General features: G+C 44.4%; 1 protein-coding gene across 1 annotated transcript; it reads right to left on the bottom strand.

Annotated features, from left to right (window-relative positions):
* Positions 1-10,502: 10,502 nt before the first annotated feature.
* Positions 10,503-17,523, bottom strand: LOC114587307 (homeobox protein NANOG-like). The gene is made up of 4 exons (XM_028711298.2): positions 17,290-17,523; positions 15,282-15,553; positions 14,153-14,242; positions 10,503-11,212 (listed from the first exon to the last, which is right to left on the bottom strand). Exons 1-4 carry the CDS (start codon positions 17,483-17,485, stop codon positions 10,775-10,777), a joined length of 996 nt encoding a protein of 331 aa, XP_028567131.2. The 5' UTR covers positions 17,486-17,523; the 3' UTR covers positions 10,503-10,774.
* Between the last annotated feature and the right edge of the window lie 695 nt (positions 17,524-18,218).

The following is an 18,218-nucleotide window of genomic DNA, read 5'->3' as shown; positions in this document are numbered from 1 at the left end:
CAGCACCCATTCTCTTGAAATTTTCTTTGATTCCCTCTCCCTTTCAGTTCTTCACATTTAATTTCTCAGGAGCTGTACCTCCACAGGAGCTCTGTCCAAAACTTATTCTGAAGATGTACAGTGGTACCTCGGGTTAAGTACCGTATTTTTTGCTCTATAAGACTCACCTTTTCCCTCCTAAAAAGTAAGGGGGAATGTGTGTGCGCCCTATGGAGTGAATGCAGGCTGCGCAGCTATCCCAGAAGCCAGAACAGCAAGAAGGATTGCTGCTTTCACTGCGTAGCGATCCCTCTTGCTGTTCTGGCTTCTGAGATTCAGAATATTTTTTTCTTGTTTTCCTCCTCCAAAAACTAGGTGCGTCTTGTGGTCTGGTGCGTCTTATGGAGCGAAAAATACGGTACTTAGTTCATTCTGGAGGTCCGTACTTAACCTGAAACTGTTCTTAACCTGAAGCACCACTTTAGCTAATGGGTCCTCCTGCTGCCGCCGCGCCGCCAGAGGCCAATTTCTGTTCTTATCCTGAAGCAAAGTTCTTAAGCTGAAGCACTATTTCTGGGTTAGCGGAGTGTGTAACCTGAAGCGTATGTAACCTGAAGCGTATGTCACCTGAGGTACCACTGTATAGGGTTTGTTATTCTCTTGACTTTTCCCCAAGCCTCCCCTTTCCTACAGTACATGTGCTTGAATAAGTATTTTGTAATACTGTTAGTGAGAAGCTGGGAGATCTTGAGTTATTACAGTGCTGCCTAGTTTAATATTTTGTGGAAATCTTCCATCTGAGGTGAAAAATAGCTCATAGCATCTTCCCATGTGTGTCTGTTCAGAAGTAAGCCCCACCGAGATGAGCTCCGCGACCCCAGAGTTGTCCGCGACTGGACCTAACAGTCAGGGGTCCCTTTACCTTTACCTTTGTATAGGGTTACAGTCTTCAATTTTGCTGTTGAATTTGGGGTGGGGGGTCAAACGGAAAACTTATCAGAAGTGGAATGGGAGAACCCCCAGTCACCTTGCCCTTTGCTTTCTCTGACTTTTAAATGCTTTGTTTTTTTTTACAAGCCACAGTGGGGCCACTAGCACAGCCCTGGAACATGCCAATTTATGTCAAGTGTGTTCCACTACTAGTCAGATGTGTTAGGGTGGTTTTTAAAATTTGTGTTCATCTTTGCATTCTCATGAGCTCCTGTAAGCAGGGCAGTCCATTGACAGCAGCAAAGAACAAAAGAGCTGGAGGAATTGCATTATTAAGTGCAGTGGAGAGAAAAGTCTTAGAATGCAGGAATCTCAGCTAAAGCATCCATGGCAGATGGTTATCCAACCTCTGCTTAGAAACCTCCAAGGAAGGAGAGTCCACCACCTCTCATGGGAGTCTTGAAAAGGTTTGAATTGGAGTGGCTGTTTGGTTCCATTCACCAGACACAGGGAGTGGGAAGAAAGAGGCAGTAATTACAGGATTTTGTCACCAGGTGGCAGAAGCAGAGTGGCAGGCAAGGGAGTAGGGAGTTTAAAGCAAGGCTCAGTTGTCAAGGGGGATCCAGACTCCATTGTTTAATAAAAGCAACAATAAAAAGGCCTTTTCCTCTTCTAAATTGTGCACCTTTCTAAGGCTGGTCTATTTTTGTAAATGATGTGATGGATTTTCCCCACCTCAATTTCTATTCCTATTTTTAATGCACTATGCACACACAACTATTCCTTATTTCAACGAGGGTCCCTGTGCTTTTACTGCAGGGAAGTAATGACTAATGAAGTCATGCTTTTACTGAAAAAGTAACTCCATGCACCGAGGCTAGTTTGGATTTCCAGCCCAAAATACTCTTGAGATGCAGCAAAGGTCAAGTTACTTGTAAATTGCCCCTTTGAAGCTCACAGCCCAAATTCAGTGCTCAGATGAATGTAGAAGCCTTCTGTTCCACAGAAGTGCACGCACGTTGCTCTTTTAAATGTGTTGCATTTTAAATTAATCACATTGTTGACAAACAATAATACTGGCTTAGAGAAAGGCAATAGATCCTGTCCTCTTCGTTTTTGACGGGGTGGGGGCACTTTTGCCCTTTCACAGTTGGGCTATATTCTTGCATTTCTCTATTATGTTCTATGAGCAACTCTCACTTCTGCACAGTGAGAAGACCAAAAAAAGAGAGCATTCATCTAAGTAAAGCTGAAGGTCCTGACTGGGGCAGGGGGTGAGCATATTTGTGTTGTTGTTGTTTAGTCGTTTAGTCGTGTCCGACTCTTCGTGACCCCCTGGACCAGAGCACACCAAGCACTCCTGTCTTCCACTGCCTCCTGCAGTTTGGTCAAACTCATGCTGGTAGCTTCGAGAACACTGTCCAACCATCTCGTCCTCTGTCGTCCCCTTCTCCTTGTGCCCTCCATCTTTCCCAACATCAGGGTCTTTTCCAGGGAGTCTTCTCTTCTCATGAGGTGGCCAAAGCCTTGGAGCCTCGGCTTCACGACCTGTCCTTCCAGTGAGCACTCAGGGCTGATTTCCTTCAGAATGGAGAGGTTTGATCTTCTTGCAGTCCACGGGACTCTCAAGAGTCTCCTCCAGCACCATAATTCAAATGCATCAATTCTTCTGCGATCAGCCTTCTTTATGGTCCAGCTCTCACTTCCATACATCACTACTTGGAAAACTATAGCTTTAACTATACGGACCTTTGTCGGCAAGGTGATGTCTCTACTTTTTAAGATGCTGTCTAGGTTTGTCATTGCTTTTCTCCCAAGAAGGCGGCATTGCATATTTGTGTACTTGATGGTATAGCTCCGTTCACCAGATGGCAGCAAACGGGGAGTGGGAAGAAATAAATTGTAATTTCAGGATTTCGTCACCAGGTGAAGGTAAGCGTTTTAGTCCATTTGGGAAAATAATAGATAACGAGAGCCATCGATAATGTAGAAAACAAAAGAAAGTCCTAATTATTTGGATTTGGAAACAGTTTTTTTTTCCTGTTTCAGGATAATAGTTTTTTAAAAAAGAAATTTTTACGAGTTACACTCTTGCATATGTGAAATACTGTAGGGTGTGCATCTCTCGAATGCTACCCTAACAGGCTCAAGCAGTTATAATGTTCTCTCTCACTTTGTATGTCTCTCTCTGCTGTAGTAATATACTATATCCATTCACTGGCAATGATGTGTCCTGCACTGCATTGAAAGCAGAGCGGATTACCAGTGAATTACCACGGAAGGTTGTCTTGCGTTAGGATTCCAAATTGCAGCTGCAAACTGTGTTGCATTGCAAATGCATGCAGCTACCATTTGGAATCTTAACGCAAGACAACCTTCGATATTGCTAGTGTTTCCCAGACACGACACAGTGGGAGGGGTCAGTAGGAACAAAAAGAGAAAACTCATCATATTTTTTTATTTTATGTTTTATTTTTACCAAAGGCTGAATTCCCTCAGGAGTAACCTGCTGATGATTGGCATGATGGTGGGACCAGAGACAGAAGACCATCCTTCAGTTTCAACTAGGGCTCTGTCAGATAAGAATTCCTATCCAGGTTTACTCGAAGGAAAGGGTTGCTCTCAAATATGTATGCAGAATAATAATAATAATAATAATAATAATAATAATAATGTGTATGTGTGTATATTTACTGCAACAGACAGCTATAGTTGAAATCAAGTGAAAGTAATTCCTTTCTGTTACACACACACACGGCTAAAATTTATGAATTTGGAGAAACCCAGATTTCATATATAACAAAACGTTGCCTCTCTATTCTGTCAGATTGATTTCTACGAAATTCAGAAAACTGCATATTTCCCAGGGTGTCTCTGTGGTGAAGTTAAGTGTGCAAACCTCTCTGGAATTTATTTTTTAGCACACATTTGATTGCAACCAAGTTCTGTCTTACCTTAGAAACAATCCTTTTTTAAAAAACAGCAACACATACAGGTGTTAAAACTGTGATATCTTAGAAGCTCCCTGGTGAAAGCTGGGAGGCTTCACCCCCTTCTGTGTGAGATAAGGATTAATATTCACCCCTCTGTATTTTATTTCCCTTTCTCCTTTCTCCTATTATCTCTCTTTGTTTTTTCTTTCTTTTTTTTCTTTTATTTCCTTTTCCTTTTCTTCTCTATTTTTATTTGTATTAGTTTGGTTTTAATTATGTGTTGAAAACTTTCAATGAAAATGCATATATAAAAAAGTGTGGTTTCTACACAAAGGTGGCTGTATAATTTGCAGGTGTTTGCTCTTAGAATGCACCCTAGAATGGTGTTTCTTGTCACTTTTGCAAAGTACACTGCTCAGATATTTTAAAATCATACTTGGCATTTATATAGTGTCAGAAGTTCCCTACATACATCGTCATGTTGGCTCTTATAAGAAGCTATATAGTATTATCCCCATATTTTGGGGGTTGAGGGTGAGACAGAAAAGAGCAAGGTCTAAGGCACCCCCTATAGAGTTGATAGGTAAGGTTATCTAGATGCCAAGGAAGGAGAGGAACTTACTGGAGCTGAAGCCCTGAAGTGATATCTCCCAAATTTAAGTCAGGGATTTTGCCATTTATCATGCAAAATTTCATCCCCTAATGCAGGAGGACAGAAAAGTGCCAAAGAATTAGCATAGGCTGCCCTCTTGTTGACAACAAGGCAAGCAAGATGACTGGCGATTCATTCAATCAACATCTTTGGTTCAAGGTTTCCTGAAAGAGCAGACATAGCCTAAGGGGGCAATGCCCCCTCCTGAGCCCTGAGAGAAGAAATGCAAAATTTTCTTCCCCTGCAGTGAAACAATTTGCACTGGGAGGTGAATTTCATTGTTTGGCTCTGGTTTGGTTTTGGGGGTTCACAGTTAATGTTCCTCTTGCATATTGTAGGGTAGGGCAAAGTTACCTGCAAAACTGCGGCAATTTGTGGAGCAGGTGGGCAAGCGAAAGGAGCATCGTTAGACTAAGAGGTTAAACTATTTTATTTATTGTACAATATTTATATACCACTTGGCTGTACTAAAACCTCAGATGGGTTTACAAAAAATACACACAAAGCCACCATAAAATTATCAGGGGAAACAAGTTGTGTTCTCTGCCCAAGTAGCGCTCCAAGTGAGAGAAAGTCACTACAGTAAACATCGTAATAGATAATAAAAAATAAATCATGTTCAGATTTAAGAGGCCTGCCAAATTCTGCATTTACAGCTTGGCCAATTCTGGAGTCAACCATTGCGGTTCTGTGACATGGAGCAATGCAGCAGCCAGAGGGAGGAGGAGGCATTGCGTAGAACAATGGGATGGAATCATATATTTGTAGAAGGGGCCAGAAGGCTCACCTAGTCCAACCCCCTGCAAGGCAGGAATATTTTGCCCAACGTAGGGCTTGAACCCACAACCCTGAAATTAAGAGTCTCACGCATTGCAGGGGGTTGGACTAGATGACCCGTGTGACCCCTCCCAACTCTAATTCTATGCTCTGCTGACTGAGCTATCCCAGCAGGATGTGGGAGATTGGCAAGTATGGGGAAATGTTGCCTTCCTGACCTTCTCTTTTGCAATGGTCATGTTCTCCTGCACTTCTCCAAAGATGGTTGGCTGGATAAAGTAACTTCTGACGGCAGCTGTAGTATCACCACAGAGCAACCAGGCTTCTTCCTTCTGTGCAGGACTAACGTATCTAAGGATCTTCTTCTACTGAGCCTCATCCAACTGAGGCCCCTATAGCACTGCTTGGGAGGGAATGGATTCTTGAACCTATTTCTGTTCCTTCTCGCGCATGAACCTTTGGCAAGATTGCCCAGCCATGTTACTGAGGATACTTTTCAGCTTGTGAGGCCTGTGGGGGTGGATGAGGGTCCATCACTGCTACCTGAAGTGAAACCTGATTGGTATTGTTGGCTTCCATCTGTCTCGAGACAATGGAGTGTGCCTCCAGGGGTGAAGCCAAACCGCTGTGTTAAAAGCACCAAATTGACCCCCCTAAGATGCAAGTCTGGGCAGATTGCATGGAGGTCCTAGGCTGCCCAGACACCAAGATCCCCCTCTCGGCCTAGCTGTGATATATTTCCTCTTTTCTTGGCTATGATGTCAGTTGCCATCCTAGTGGCTCTGGTCCTATCTAGAATGAGGGTTAATGTGACATGAAGACAGTATGCAGTTCTGCCTTTCCTTTTCCATCTATATGTCCCAGAAGGCCCTCCTGTTTAGGGAAAACATTGGGTAAGGCAGGCTTTTCTGAAACCTGCTTTGCTTCCAACAAGTTTTCCCTGCTGCTGTCCTGACACCTATATTAAGGTGCTTAATACGAACACTTAATTATACAGGACATTGCTGTATTTGGCTTTGACGCCACTCCCCAAAACATTGATTGTCCTGGGTTTTAGTGCAGCAATGCTTCTGGTTGGGCACCATGAGGAAAGGATGCTAGACTAGATGAGCCTTTGGTTGGCCTGATCCACTCCCAGCCTATAGCAGTTACCCCAGGGAAGGCAAAATGCAGGACACTATTTTTATCATTATAATATCCACCCTCCCTTCCACACAGGTGGGCGGGGTTTGCGGCACCGAGTGGGACTCACCTGGGCGGGTGCCACCCACCTGCTTGAGCTGGTCTTTGACCCGCCCTCAGCCAGGGAGGACAATGGACAGCCGGCCGGGGGTGGGCCTAAGGCCAAAAGAAAAGAGGCTGACACTTTGGCTCAAGCCTCTTTTGCTGTTCTTCCTTCCAGGATCACCCAGCCACCCTCCCTCAAATTAATAATTTCTTGTTTTATTAATTTCAGCCTAGGTCAGCGATCTTCAATTTAATGATTCTTTCTTTACAGACTAATATTTTGCATTCCCCGTAGCAATTTCGTCACAACTTTGGCGGTTTTTAGGCCTTGGCAAGGTATCCTTTAGTCTTAACATCAAGTCGGGGAGGGGAATGCATTCATGTTCCCTCCCCATGCGGTGGCGCTTGCAGGGCCCATTAAAGGGCAAAAACCGGGAGTCCCTGGCCCTAGAGCAGCGGCATGTAGGTCCAACTCCCGGGACGAGGTCGATGGAAGGGCATGCTGTGTAAGTTTGCGCTTTGCAGTCCCCTCTCACTGGACCTCATCTGCCTGCATATCCTCAGCCAGGCGGGCTGAGAGGGTTACCTGCCAAGGCCTGTGCCACTTTCCCCACTTCTGAAGTTCAATAAAGTTGTGGCCAATTTGAACCCATACTCTGGTCTCTTGTCTCATCATTTGTGGATAATGGGGTAGGCACCACAGACAGGGTTTAGCGCGTGTGCCCACAAAAAGAATCCCTTCCTGGCCTCCTGGTCATAAACTGAAGATTGAGGTTGTCCTCACATCACCTTGCCTTCCTTCCATCACCCAAGTTGCTGACTCCTAAAGAAAATTTCCTTAGTTTTACCAATTGCAGTTGCCTATCTGAAGCTGAGGCTCCAATACTTTGGCCACCTCTTGAGAAGAGAAGACTCCCTGGAAAAGACCCTGATGTTGGGAAAGATTGAGGGCCCAAGGAGAAGGGGGCGACAGAGGACATGGCTGGACAGTGTTCTCAAAGCTACCAGCATGAGTTTGACCAAACTGTGGGAGACAGTGGAAGACAGGAGTGCCTGGCATGCTCTGGTCCATGGGGTCATGAAGAGTCGGACACGACTAAACAGCAACATCCCAAGACACCTGCCTCATGTTAGTTTAGTTGTCATTATGTGTGTCCCCATGTATGTTCTTTAATGGCTCTAGTTGCATCTAGGTACAATTTCAGCCCAGGCATTGCATACCACACCCAAAACAAGGTGTATTTTTTATTGTTCTTATTGAAAGATTTTCATGGATAACAAAGGTACATATAACATCTCTTGTTTTCAGTTTACAAGAATCCTATGTACAGGTTAGTTACATTTGGTGTGAGGCATTGTGATGTTGGGGGTGGGGAGAAAGATGTGGGGAGGGGTGGGAGAAAGAGGGGCAATTATTTTTCCTTTTGCATAGTGCATGCACAGCATTCGGTTGCTTGCAGTGAGTTTTGTCAGAGAGAGAGGGGTTTGTTATGCTGTTGTCTTGTTGGGCTGTGTGTGTAATGAACGGAAGCCACACAGGGTGAAGGCATCCCCTTCATTCGCCCCTGTACTCATTTCAATTAGTTGCTTAGCTTTTCTAGTAGCTGTTTCCCATATGGTTTGGTACCAGTGGCCCATGTTCACTCCTGACAGGTCCCTCTCCAGTGTCTAGTTATGATGCGCCTAACTGCTGAGTAGGTAGCTTAGGGATTCTTTGTAGTTTGAGTGCATGTTGTTCTCTATATTTAATAGGGCCAGTTTTGGAGTTGCTTCTAATACCTCTTTTTGTTGTTTTGAAGATTTCTGGTAGGACTGATGTCCAAAAGTGTTGAATTTTGAGACATTCCCACCACATGTAGATATATGTGCCTGTACTGGTGCAACCTCTCCAGCATTTACGGTAGTTGAGTTTCCTGGGTTTATCATTGCCAGCTTCCATGGTGTTAGGAACCATCTATAAGTTTCAAAGTGAGTTCCCTTCTTTTGGCAGAGATGGATTCAAAAAGTAGCTTAGACCACAGTTTATAGACACAAAGGTGTAATTTTAAAGAAGAGAGTATAATTCATCTTTCAGACTATTGCAAATAATTAAGCAGCATGGCAGGGATATCTTGCCCTTTCATTCATAAATATTTGGGGAAATGTAGCAGAGTAAAGGTAAAGGTAAAGGGAACCCTGACCGTTAGTTCCAGGCGTGGATGACTCTGGGGTTGCGGCACTCATCTCGCTTTATTGGCCGAGGGAGCCAGCGTACAGCTTCTGGGTCATGTGGCCAGCATGACTGAGCAGTATCTATTTATCTACTTGCACTGCATGCTTTCAAACTGCTTGGTTGGCAGGAGTAGGGACCGAGCAACGGGAGCTTGCAGGGATTCGAACCGCCAAACTTCTGATCAGCAAGCCCTAGGCTCTGTGGTTTACAATAGACAAAATGCTCCAGTACTGGGAAGGATGCAATAGGCTTCTCTATGAGTGAGTGAAGGCTGCATTATTATTATTATTATTATTATTATTATTATTATTATTATTATTGGCATGAAGATAACTAGTTTTCAGCCTCAGGTAACCTTAATCCAAGCTGCTCTGAGCAATATATGAAATCATCGGGAAATGTAAATCAGAGCCTGTTTCAGTTAAAGAAAGTCTATGGGCATCATGGCTAATTGGGGGTCTTAAATGGGTTTCCTGAACCTCAACAAAACTAATATTGGTTGGCTAGCAACATTTCTCCTAGGGCAAGGAGGTTATATACTTATCACAAGGTTCTTGTACAATAACAGCGGCAAATACTTGCCAATGGCTTATTTAAACAAAACAAAAAAGCTAAACAGAAACACGGTTATCAGGATGCACTTTTACTAACCAATCATAACACCAATGCCTTATGCAGATTAAAAATGAGACAGCAATATAGTAAACACTGTTAACTAGAAAGCAGGTGTGTTCTGTATGCAAACACATGAACCACGAGAATATGAAACACTAAAAACATTTGGCAAGTCTATTAACTCTCCCCTCATTCCAAAAGAAAATCTAATCTAGGCAGTTAGGCAGCTGCTAAGCAGGTAGGTCCACAGTATGCCTGGATAGGAGGCAGAAGTTTCCTCCCCCTTCCAGTAATCACTACATAGTAAGACTTAAAAAGCAAGGCTAGCCAGAGGAAAAATCAACAGTGTCCTGCAGTGTCATATTAAAAAAGCACACAAGCCGCCATGTTTTCTGGCAGCTACAGTAGATCCCCTATGACGATAGGTCTTGTCATATTGGTGAATGAAATATTTTATAATAAAATTGGGGGGCGTGTAATACTAAGTTCCAAGTTGGCCATCAGCAACCAAGCCCTACCTAAGAGAGCCTTTGGCTAGAGGGTTACTGTGGGATTGTTTGTGCAGTCCTTCCAGGACTGATCAAAGAGAACCTGCAGAGGTCATCCCTTGCTATTGCCTGAAGATTTGTGGTGCAAGGGGAAATAAAGAGCCCCCTACAGTGTTTCCTGCCAAAATAAAGAAAACCTCACTTTTCACCTTGATTATATCTGGCTCTGTCCATTATGTTTTTGGAGGTCTCCTCAAGTGAAGAGATGAAGTAGAGGATGGGTTCAATAGCAGCAGGTTGTCATATAGGTCAGAAAGGCAACCCCTTTGCTTCCATGTAGTGGACGTACCTTAAACCAGAAGTTCTGTCCTCTACCCCCAAGTCATCCTACTCTTAACAGATAGGCAGTTGAAGCAAGAGTAAATGCTCTCTTGTTAGGAAAGAAACAATATCTTTCATGAAAGATCAAAGAGAATAATGGGGAAAGAAACAAAAAGAGTCCATTTTTTTAAAGAGTAGAAGCTGCCTTCAAATTGGGTTGGAGAGGGGCAGCCAAATTTTGAGCTCTTGAGGAAGTGACTCACACAGCAGGCAACCAAGGGGAGATGGGAGCACGGTTAATTCTAACATTTGCAGATTCCTCTTCGTGAACATGGTTTTCCATACACATTGAGTGCCTTTTCCTGGAGCCAGCCAGGATGAACTGAAGAAAGCCAAGTTCAGAGCCGCACATGCAACACACACACACACACACACAAACACACAGCCCCCGAGTCAGAAGACAGCAATAAAACTGCCCATTTTCTGTTGTTTTTTTCAAGTGCCAAGATCCCTCACAGATGCCAGTGAAGGAGGTGGGACAATAGGAGCGGGACTCCTATTTGCAGCAAGAGAATCTGAAGAGAAAGCAGTAAAAGAATGAGAGCCCTGGGTGGCAGGGAGAGAACCTAAAGTCTGGGAATTAGAGCTGCTCTGGTGTCCTTGGGTTTGCAAGAGGGTCTGTCTGATAATGTTGCAGGACAGAGGTGCCTGGTGCAGTGGCAGATACACTGGGAAAAGGATATCCACCCTCCATCTTCACAGCGGCATACTCCAGGCTTGCAGAGAAACCGTGACAGAAGTTCATCCTTTGCTGGCTGATGTACCCGAGTGCCTGTTGGCCATAACAGGGCCCAGCAGCCTTCCCAAAGAAGCCTCCATCCTCTCCTTCTCCCACTACTGGACACAGACCCTGGGGGCTACCGTAGATCTGGCTGTGATCGCTGCTATAGTTCTGGTTGTTGACGCCGACGGGATTGCTGGCATAGTTCTCGTGGGCATTGGCCAATGAATGGATATTCCTAGCATCGTTGATGGCGTATCCTTGGTGATAGCTGGGGTTTATGTCCAGGTAACCGTTCTGTAAAGAGAAAAGTAGCACTGTTTCAACACACACCCAAATAGCAACGCTTAGCATTGAGACATCACCTGTCTACAGAAGAACATTGCATCCCAGTACGTTTCCAAGCACAATTCAAAGTGTTCGTGCTGACCTTTAAAGCCCTAAACAGCCTCGGTCCAGTATACCTGAAGGAGCATCTCCACCCCCATTGTTCAGCCCAGAAACAGAGATCCAGCTTTGAGGGCCTTCTGGTGGTTCCCTCCCTGCGAGAAGTGAGGTTACAGGGAACCAGGCAGAGGGCCTTCTTGGTAGTGGCACCTGCCCTGTGGAATGCCCTCCCATCAGATGTCAAGGATAATGTTTTTAATTTTTCTGTTTGGAGCAGTCCAGAGTGGCTAGGGAAACCCAGCCAGGTGGGCGGGCGATAAATAATAATTTATTATTATTAAATTATTATCCGTTATCTCAGTTGTCCTTCAGGCAACTTTAGAAGTTAGGCAAAAATCATTCCCATCTGGAGATTGAGGGTGGAGACCAGTATTGGTGTGCCCGATGCCACCCTGTGTGTTCATGGCAGAGGATAGTTCACTGTAAGACAGACCCTTTTGACCTAACTGAACTCCCACCTTTTTATATTAAATTGTACAAATTTTCTATTAAAATATTGTCCTGAACTGTAAACACTCCATAAGACCATCCATCCCGGCTCTGAAGGAATAGGGTGTTTGTTTTCAAACTTACATACACTCCACATTAAAATAATGCTTAAAAATGGTGTGTCTAGACCAGGGGTCTGCAACCTTTAAGACAAAAAGAGCCACTTGGACCAGTTTCCGAAGGAAAAAAAAATGGGAGCCGCAAAACTCGTCATTATAAAAATAACTTTTTTGTCACTTTTTTATTATTTCTTTGTTTGACCCCTCAGAATTACTCCTCCTCATAGAAATAAACGTTAAATTAACAAGTTACCTTTTGTGTGTGTGTTCTTCACTCCCCTTCAAAACAGTGACCAGCGTACATGCCCCCTTTCAATGCAGTGACCAGCATACATGCCCCTTACAATGTAGCGGGCAGGCGGGCGGGAAGGTGTCGTCAGGACAGTGCGTGACTAACGCATGCGACGTCACAGCCAGTACAGCGCCCGCCACAGTGGGGAGTGTCGGGCGCACAATGCGCCTCCTCCCCTCACTAGTATTCGCCCCGGAGCCGCGGCAAAGGTGTAAAAGAGCCACATGCGGCTCCGGGGCCGCGGGTTGCAGACCCCTGGTCTAGACAGATAAGATGTCTTTACTTTGTGTCAGGTCTTTCTGAGGCCACTGTGGGTGTAGTCCCAACAGATAGCCTAAGGTTTAAAATCTCCCAGTTTGTTTAGTTATTTTCATGCCCCCAGAAGTGACCCAGGAATAGATGGGTGTGTGAGACTCACTCTCCTGGACTTTTAGGAACAGGCCTTTTCATGGAATCATACAGTGCCGGATTTACGTACAGTATAAGCTAAACAAGCTCTAGCTTAGGGCCCCACTCTTGGCCCCCTCCCCCAAAAAAGTTAAAGGAAAAACACCTGGATGTACATTTCCAAAATATAAGATAAAAAAGAAATAAAATAAAACCTACATACAGCAACAGTGTTTTGTGTTGCGTAGGCTCCTATGATGTAAGTAATGGGCCCTGCCTGCTAGCCTGCTCCCTAAAATGTCACTGGTTTGCTCATTTCTATATACAGTTGTACCTCGGTTTACGAACTTAATCTGTTCCTGAAGTCCGTTCTTAAACCAAATCCATTCTTAAACAGAGGCGCGCTTTCCCTAATGAGGCCTTCCACCATTGGTTTCTGTTCGTAGACCGAGGTAAACCGAATAGTTCGTTAACAAGGCTGTTTGTAAACCGAGCTACCACTGTACAGTGGTACCTTGGTTCTCAAACTGAATCCGTTCTGGATTTCAGTTCAACAATTACTTTGAAAAAATGCATTTTTTGTTATGTGCAAATGGCTTTAGATACCTATTAGGTCCATAAATTACCATATAGCATATATTCAACACAAAAAAACCAGCGACAATTTGTACTTGACAAAGGACAGCTGGACATATGAAGGGTCCCATTACCTTCAGTAGATTAGGGCCTCATCAAACCTCAGTCCGGCCCTGGAATCATAGAATCTTAAGAGTTGGAAGGGACACCCCCCCCAAGTCATCTGGTCCAAGACCCTTCAATGCAGAAATCTCAACTAAAGCATCCATAACAGCTGCTGAGGGGGGTCCTATTTTGATCACATGTCCATGTCAGGATATCTGCCACTGCCCCTCCCTATGTAACAGACGCGCTCCCTCGACCAATATTTCAAAGCTCCATTGTCATACTGAGGCCTGCTTTGTATTTTTGTGTGAGATACATATATTAGGACATTATACTTGTTTGTTGATGCTGACACCCATGTCAGTGAAGAACCCAATATATGAAAGGGGGAGAAGTACCTGTGTCCTCTCTCCCCATGCTTAGAAATGGAGGCTTAGCTCAAGCTGGGATAGTTCAGTCTGTACAGCTTGCGACTCTTAATCTCAGGGTTGTGGGTTGAAGCCCTGTGTTTGGCAAAAGGTTCTCGACTTGCAGGGGGTGAGGCTAGATGACTCTTGTGGTCCCTTTCAACTCTACAATTCTATGGTTCTGGGTTGGATTTAGAAAGCCTTGTTTATTTGGGGACTAAACCATAAGGAGCTGCCTTGTACAGATAGATGAGCTAAGGATCTCAGTATCACTCATTGTCTAGACTACTTGGTAGCAGCACTTTCAGGATTTCACAGGGATTTTTCCCAGCCCTACTAGAGATGCCAAGGATTGAATCTACAACCCATTGCTCACATTGTGGGCCAGGCACTACTATAAAGGCAACACACTGGAACATCTTAATGTGTCAGAAGCTGGAGAAGTTCTGCTCCATCAGATGGGCCGCCTTATTACCTGAGGTTGGCATATTCCTCTTCTCATCCACACAGCTTCCTTCTGGGTTCGTTTAAACTTCATCCGCTGATTCTGAAACCAGGTTTTTATCTGAAATACACAGTACAAGATAAGCAACTTCCTTCATTCGTAGTCAATCCATGCAAAGGTGTATTTGCACCACTCACACTCAGATCTTTACGTTGTCAGCCACGAAGGCAAAAAAGCTCACTCAGTGAGCATGTTTATACAACAGGCTTAGAATGAACTTGGCATTCCTTCTTCTCAAGAGATCTCTGGGAGTTCTGTGCAGGTGAGTAGAGTCAGCCATTCCCTCCATTTCAATGTGCAGGTGGAGATTTGTTACCAAACTGGCACTACTTGCATGCAATTTCATTTCATTTTTAACTTGTATACCGCTTTTCTATATTACTATACACAAGACGGTATACAAGCAGAAGAAACAAAGTTTGCACAACTTATAACAATTTGACCCAATACAAAAATGTTGTAATAATAAAAATGTAACTTTAAAATAAACAACTTGAATCAGATGTAATATTCAATAACCCATTAGAATATAATAGTACCCAATAAAATTAAATATCAGAAAACAAACAGCAAAGTCACAGTGCATAAAACACGAAGGACCTCAAAAACAGCCTAATGAGAACTGAAAGTTTGCCATGGAATTTTGACTAGTTTGTTGCAATGGGGAAGCAAAAGATTAAATGACTAATTAAGATAACCCCGCACTGCAGCATTTTGTTGCAGTTCAGCACCAAACTAGAACTCCCAGGGAAGCTCAGAGAAGCCATGGCAGTTAAAGCACAAGGAAACAAATACAATTCTGCACGCCACCAAGAAAGAATAATGCAAACTACGTAAGAAAGGAAGCTGTAGAAGGAGAGAAGGAAGGAAGGCTCAAATAACTGAGGCATACACAATCAGAAGTGTGCCAGACAAATATTAAAGGTGGATCTCAAGACAGAAAAGGTGGATCTCAAGACAGCTTATGCAAGAGCTGCCACCAGTTAGAACAACTGGAATTCTGACTCTGGAAAGTCAAGTGCAACAAGAGCAAATCTTTTAAAAATTCAGGCCAAAGGTCTCCTGGCCTGACCCTGCCCTGCTTCAGCAAAACACTTACTTGTTTGTAGGTGAGTCCCAAGGCAGAGGCCAGTTCTCGGATCTGTTGAGGACTGAGATATTTCTGCATCTGGAATCTGTGGTGCAAGACCTGCAGCTGCCTTTGAGAGAAAGCCGTGCGGTTCTTGCTCTTCTTGCCTCCTTTACTTTCCTCCTTGCACCGCTGGGGAGTAGAAGTCAGATCTGGGGAGGGGGGCGGCTTGTTGGGGCTGGTTGCAGAATCTGGTGTATAATAAGTGAATATCCCAGAGCTGGAAGACCTTGGGGAGAGATCTAGGAATCAAGCAGAGACAGTATGCAAAGGATAAATAGGGCAGAACGGGGCTTAAAAAGCCAGAATGCAAAAAGTGTTTGATAAATAAGTTTTATGAAACAGTACACAAACTTTCTATATAGAACCTTTGCATCAGGCAAGATCAAACTATCTACTTCTCAGACCTCCTGTTATATTTGAAAGTTTGCACACTCTGAACATAGAAACATAAAAGGAAACCTTCAACAGGCTGCAAATCCTAACTTCACCAACATGGGACTAAGCCCAGGTAAATTAAATAACACTTACACCCGAGTAAACATTGCTAGGATTGCATTGCTCATCTCCAGGACCAACAGACCACGCCCACCAATTAACAGTTTTCATTAGCATCACTAGACTGCAGAACACTAATGAACTGGATGTAAGCAATGCTTTAATTCTTGCTTAAGACAATCATACCTTAAATGACTGCAAAACACTGATTGGTATGTAACTGGCTTGCAAAATGCTTCGGCAAAATTCACGTTCGTAACAAGAGGGAAGGGCAGGATTAACGAGTTGACACCCGGATCGCGCTCACATTTCGAGTCCGCAAAATGTTGGGAACTGAGCGATTTGTGCCCAGTAATAATCCAGGTCAAGATATAAGGGTAGCCTTGGGGCGGGGAGGAGGAAAAAGCCCTGCGTTTTAAATGTGGTGCTGATGTGAGCGCATTCTTCTCCGGCCAGAAAGCGGTTTCTTTCGCTAGGCAGCAACTCTTAGCACTGACCCTGTTTTGCTCCCTAGTTAAGGGGCAGTTTGAAACCCAGGCAATTGTTCCTTGAATACCTCCTCTCCACCAGGGGCTGGGCTTTTGCGCTGGCCTGGAAATCCAGATCCATAACATTTTTAGCCCAATTAGGCGCCGCGCACCTCTTTGCATAGGATCCGGCTGCGCACCTGCAACCTCCTCCCTGCGCAGTCAGCAAAATGGGCTCCCGAGGAAATATTTCTATTTCTTTATCTACTGCGTTTCTATTCTGGCTTTCCTCCAAAGCGTTCTAGGTGGTGGACATGGTTCCCCCCTCCCCATTTTATCCTTCAAAACAACCCTGTGAGGTAGGCAGAGAGTGTGGGGATGAAACCCAGAGTTTCATGGCTAAGCGAGCCTTTGAACCCCGATCTCCCGGGTTCAACCCCCTCTACCCACTACGCCCTACTGCCGTGCACATCACCCAAGCCTATCATGGAAAAGGCCACAATCCAAATTCGGTTAAAGGGCCCCCATCGAAATTATCATCATCATTATTACTTACTAAATTTGTTAGTTCCTTTATCTTGCCCAAGGCAACCCCAAGCGACTTCCGAACAAGCAACCCCGCTTAGGTGCATTAAAACCAAGCGAGGGAGGAAATGCCCAACTTTTGCATTCAAAAGGGTTCTGTTTATTTTTCTGCTTCACAGTTTGCGAATTCCAAGCTTTGCATTCGCTGCAAGAATTGCTTAACTGAGAAAGGGAATTCTGTACAGTAAATGCAGGGCTCCCCAAACTTGAGTCTCCAGCTGTTTTTGGGACTACAAGTCCCATCCTCCCTAGCTAGCAGGACCAGTGGTCAGGGATGATGGGAACTGTACCCCAAGAACAGCTAGAGACCCATGTTTGGGGTAACCCTAGTGCAATGGAGTCAGCTTTCCTGGGTGAAGGGGCTTTAAGAGACTTAAGCAAAGAGGGCTGCAACCTCCTTTGCGCGTTTTCCTAGGAGATCCGCTTACCTGGGTTATTGCTGGGGCCCTTCCCTTCCGGGCCGTTAACAGCCTCGGGGGCAGGGAACCCCCCGGAGCAGCTCCCCGGCTCCATCTCCTCCTTCACCGAGGGCCAGTAGTAACCGTCGTAGCCCATGTCAGCGGGGGCCACCACCCCTGTAGGGTAGACCCGGTAAGAGGCATTGAGGGCCAGTGGGATGCTCATGGATGGAGGAGCCGGCGGGACCCTTCGGAAGCGTGGCTGGATCACCGAAGCGACCGCGATCCCCTGGGGGATCTTTTATGGGCTGCAGGCAGGACTTCCCCAGTCATTATCATGTTAAAAGGGGGTCCAATTTGCTGGGCGGGGCGGGAGGGAGGGGCGGGAGGTCGGAGGATGGAGACCCTCGCTCGCAATTTATTTCCTAACTTCTAAATAATAATTAGTATTATTTATAAAATTTGTATGCTGCCCTAGACCCGCAGTAACATAAAAGCACACTGTAAAAACAGGAAATTTATGAGATAAATAAAAGCAAAAACAACCCAATAAATCCCCTCCCTCCTCACCACATTTTAAAAAGAGCATTGAATGTCAATTTATTCAGTATTTTATTTATTAAATTTGTATGTCGATGGGCATCATATAAATATATTATTATTGTTAGTTACAAGTAGGTAGCCGCGTTGGTCTGCCGTAGTGGAAACAAAATTTTAAAATTCCTTCTTCTTATTAATTAGTCCTTCACCTGTAGATTTCAGGGCAGTTCACAACATAAAAATACAAGATAAAAAATACATAATAAAAAAAAGAACTAAAACAAACCAGTAACTTGTTTGTTTTTAACCCTCAAAGCAGTTTGTTATTCTTATATTAATTCAGATATACTGGGGACAGATTAATCCAGGGAAGACCAGTCGATCAACAGCTAGGAACCTAAGCCAAGAGAGCTGAAGGG

Source organism: Podarcis muralis, chromosome 17, assembly GCF_964188315.1.
Source record: "Podarcis muralis chromosome 17, rPodMur119.hap1.1, whole genome shotgun sequence".
NCBI lineage: Eukaryota > Metazoa > Chordata > Lepidosauria > Squamata > Lacertidae > Podarcis > Podarcis muralis.
This window is presented reverse-complemented; position numbering and strand designations above follow the sequence as displayed.

Excerpts from the sequence above, each read along its gene's own strand:
- LOC114587307 (XM_028711298.2), bottom strand. The coding sequence starts at position 17,485 with ATGAGCATCCCACTGGCCCTCAATGCCTCTTACCGGGTCTACCCTACA. Across the intron at positions 15,554-17,289 it reads GGGCCCCAGCAATAACCCAG|ATCTCTCCCCAAGGTCTTCC; the intron begins GTAAGCGGATCT and ends CTTGATTCCTAG. Across the intron at positions 14,243-15,281 it reads TGGGACTCACCTACAAACAA|ATAAAAACCTGGTTTCAGAA; the intron begins GTAAGTGTTTTG and ends TGTGTATTTCAG.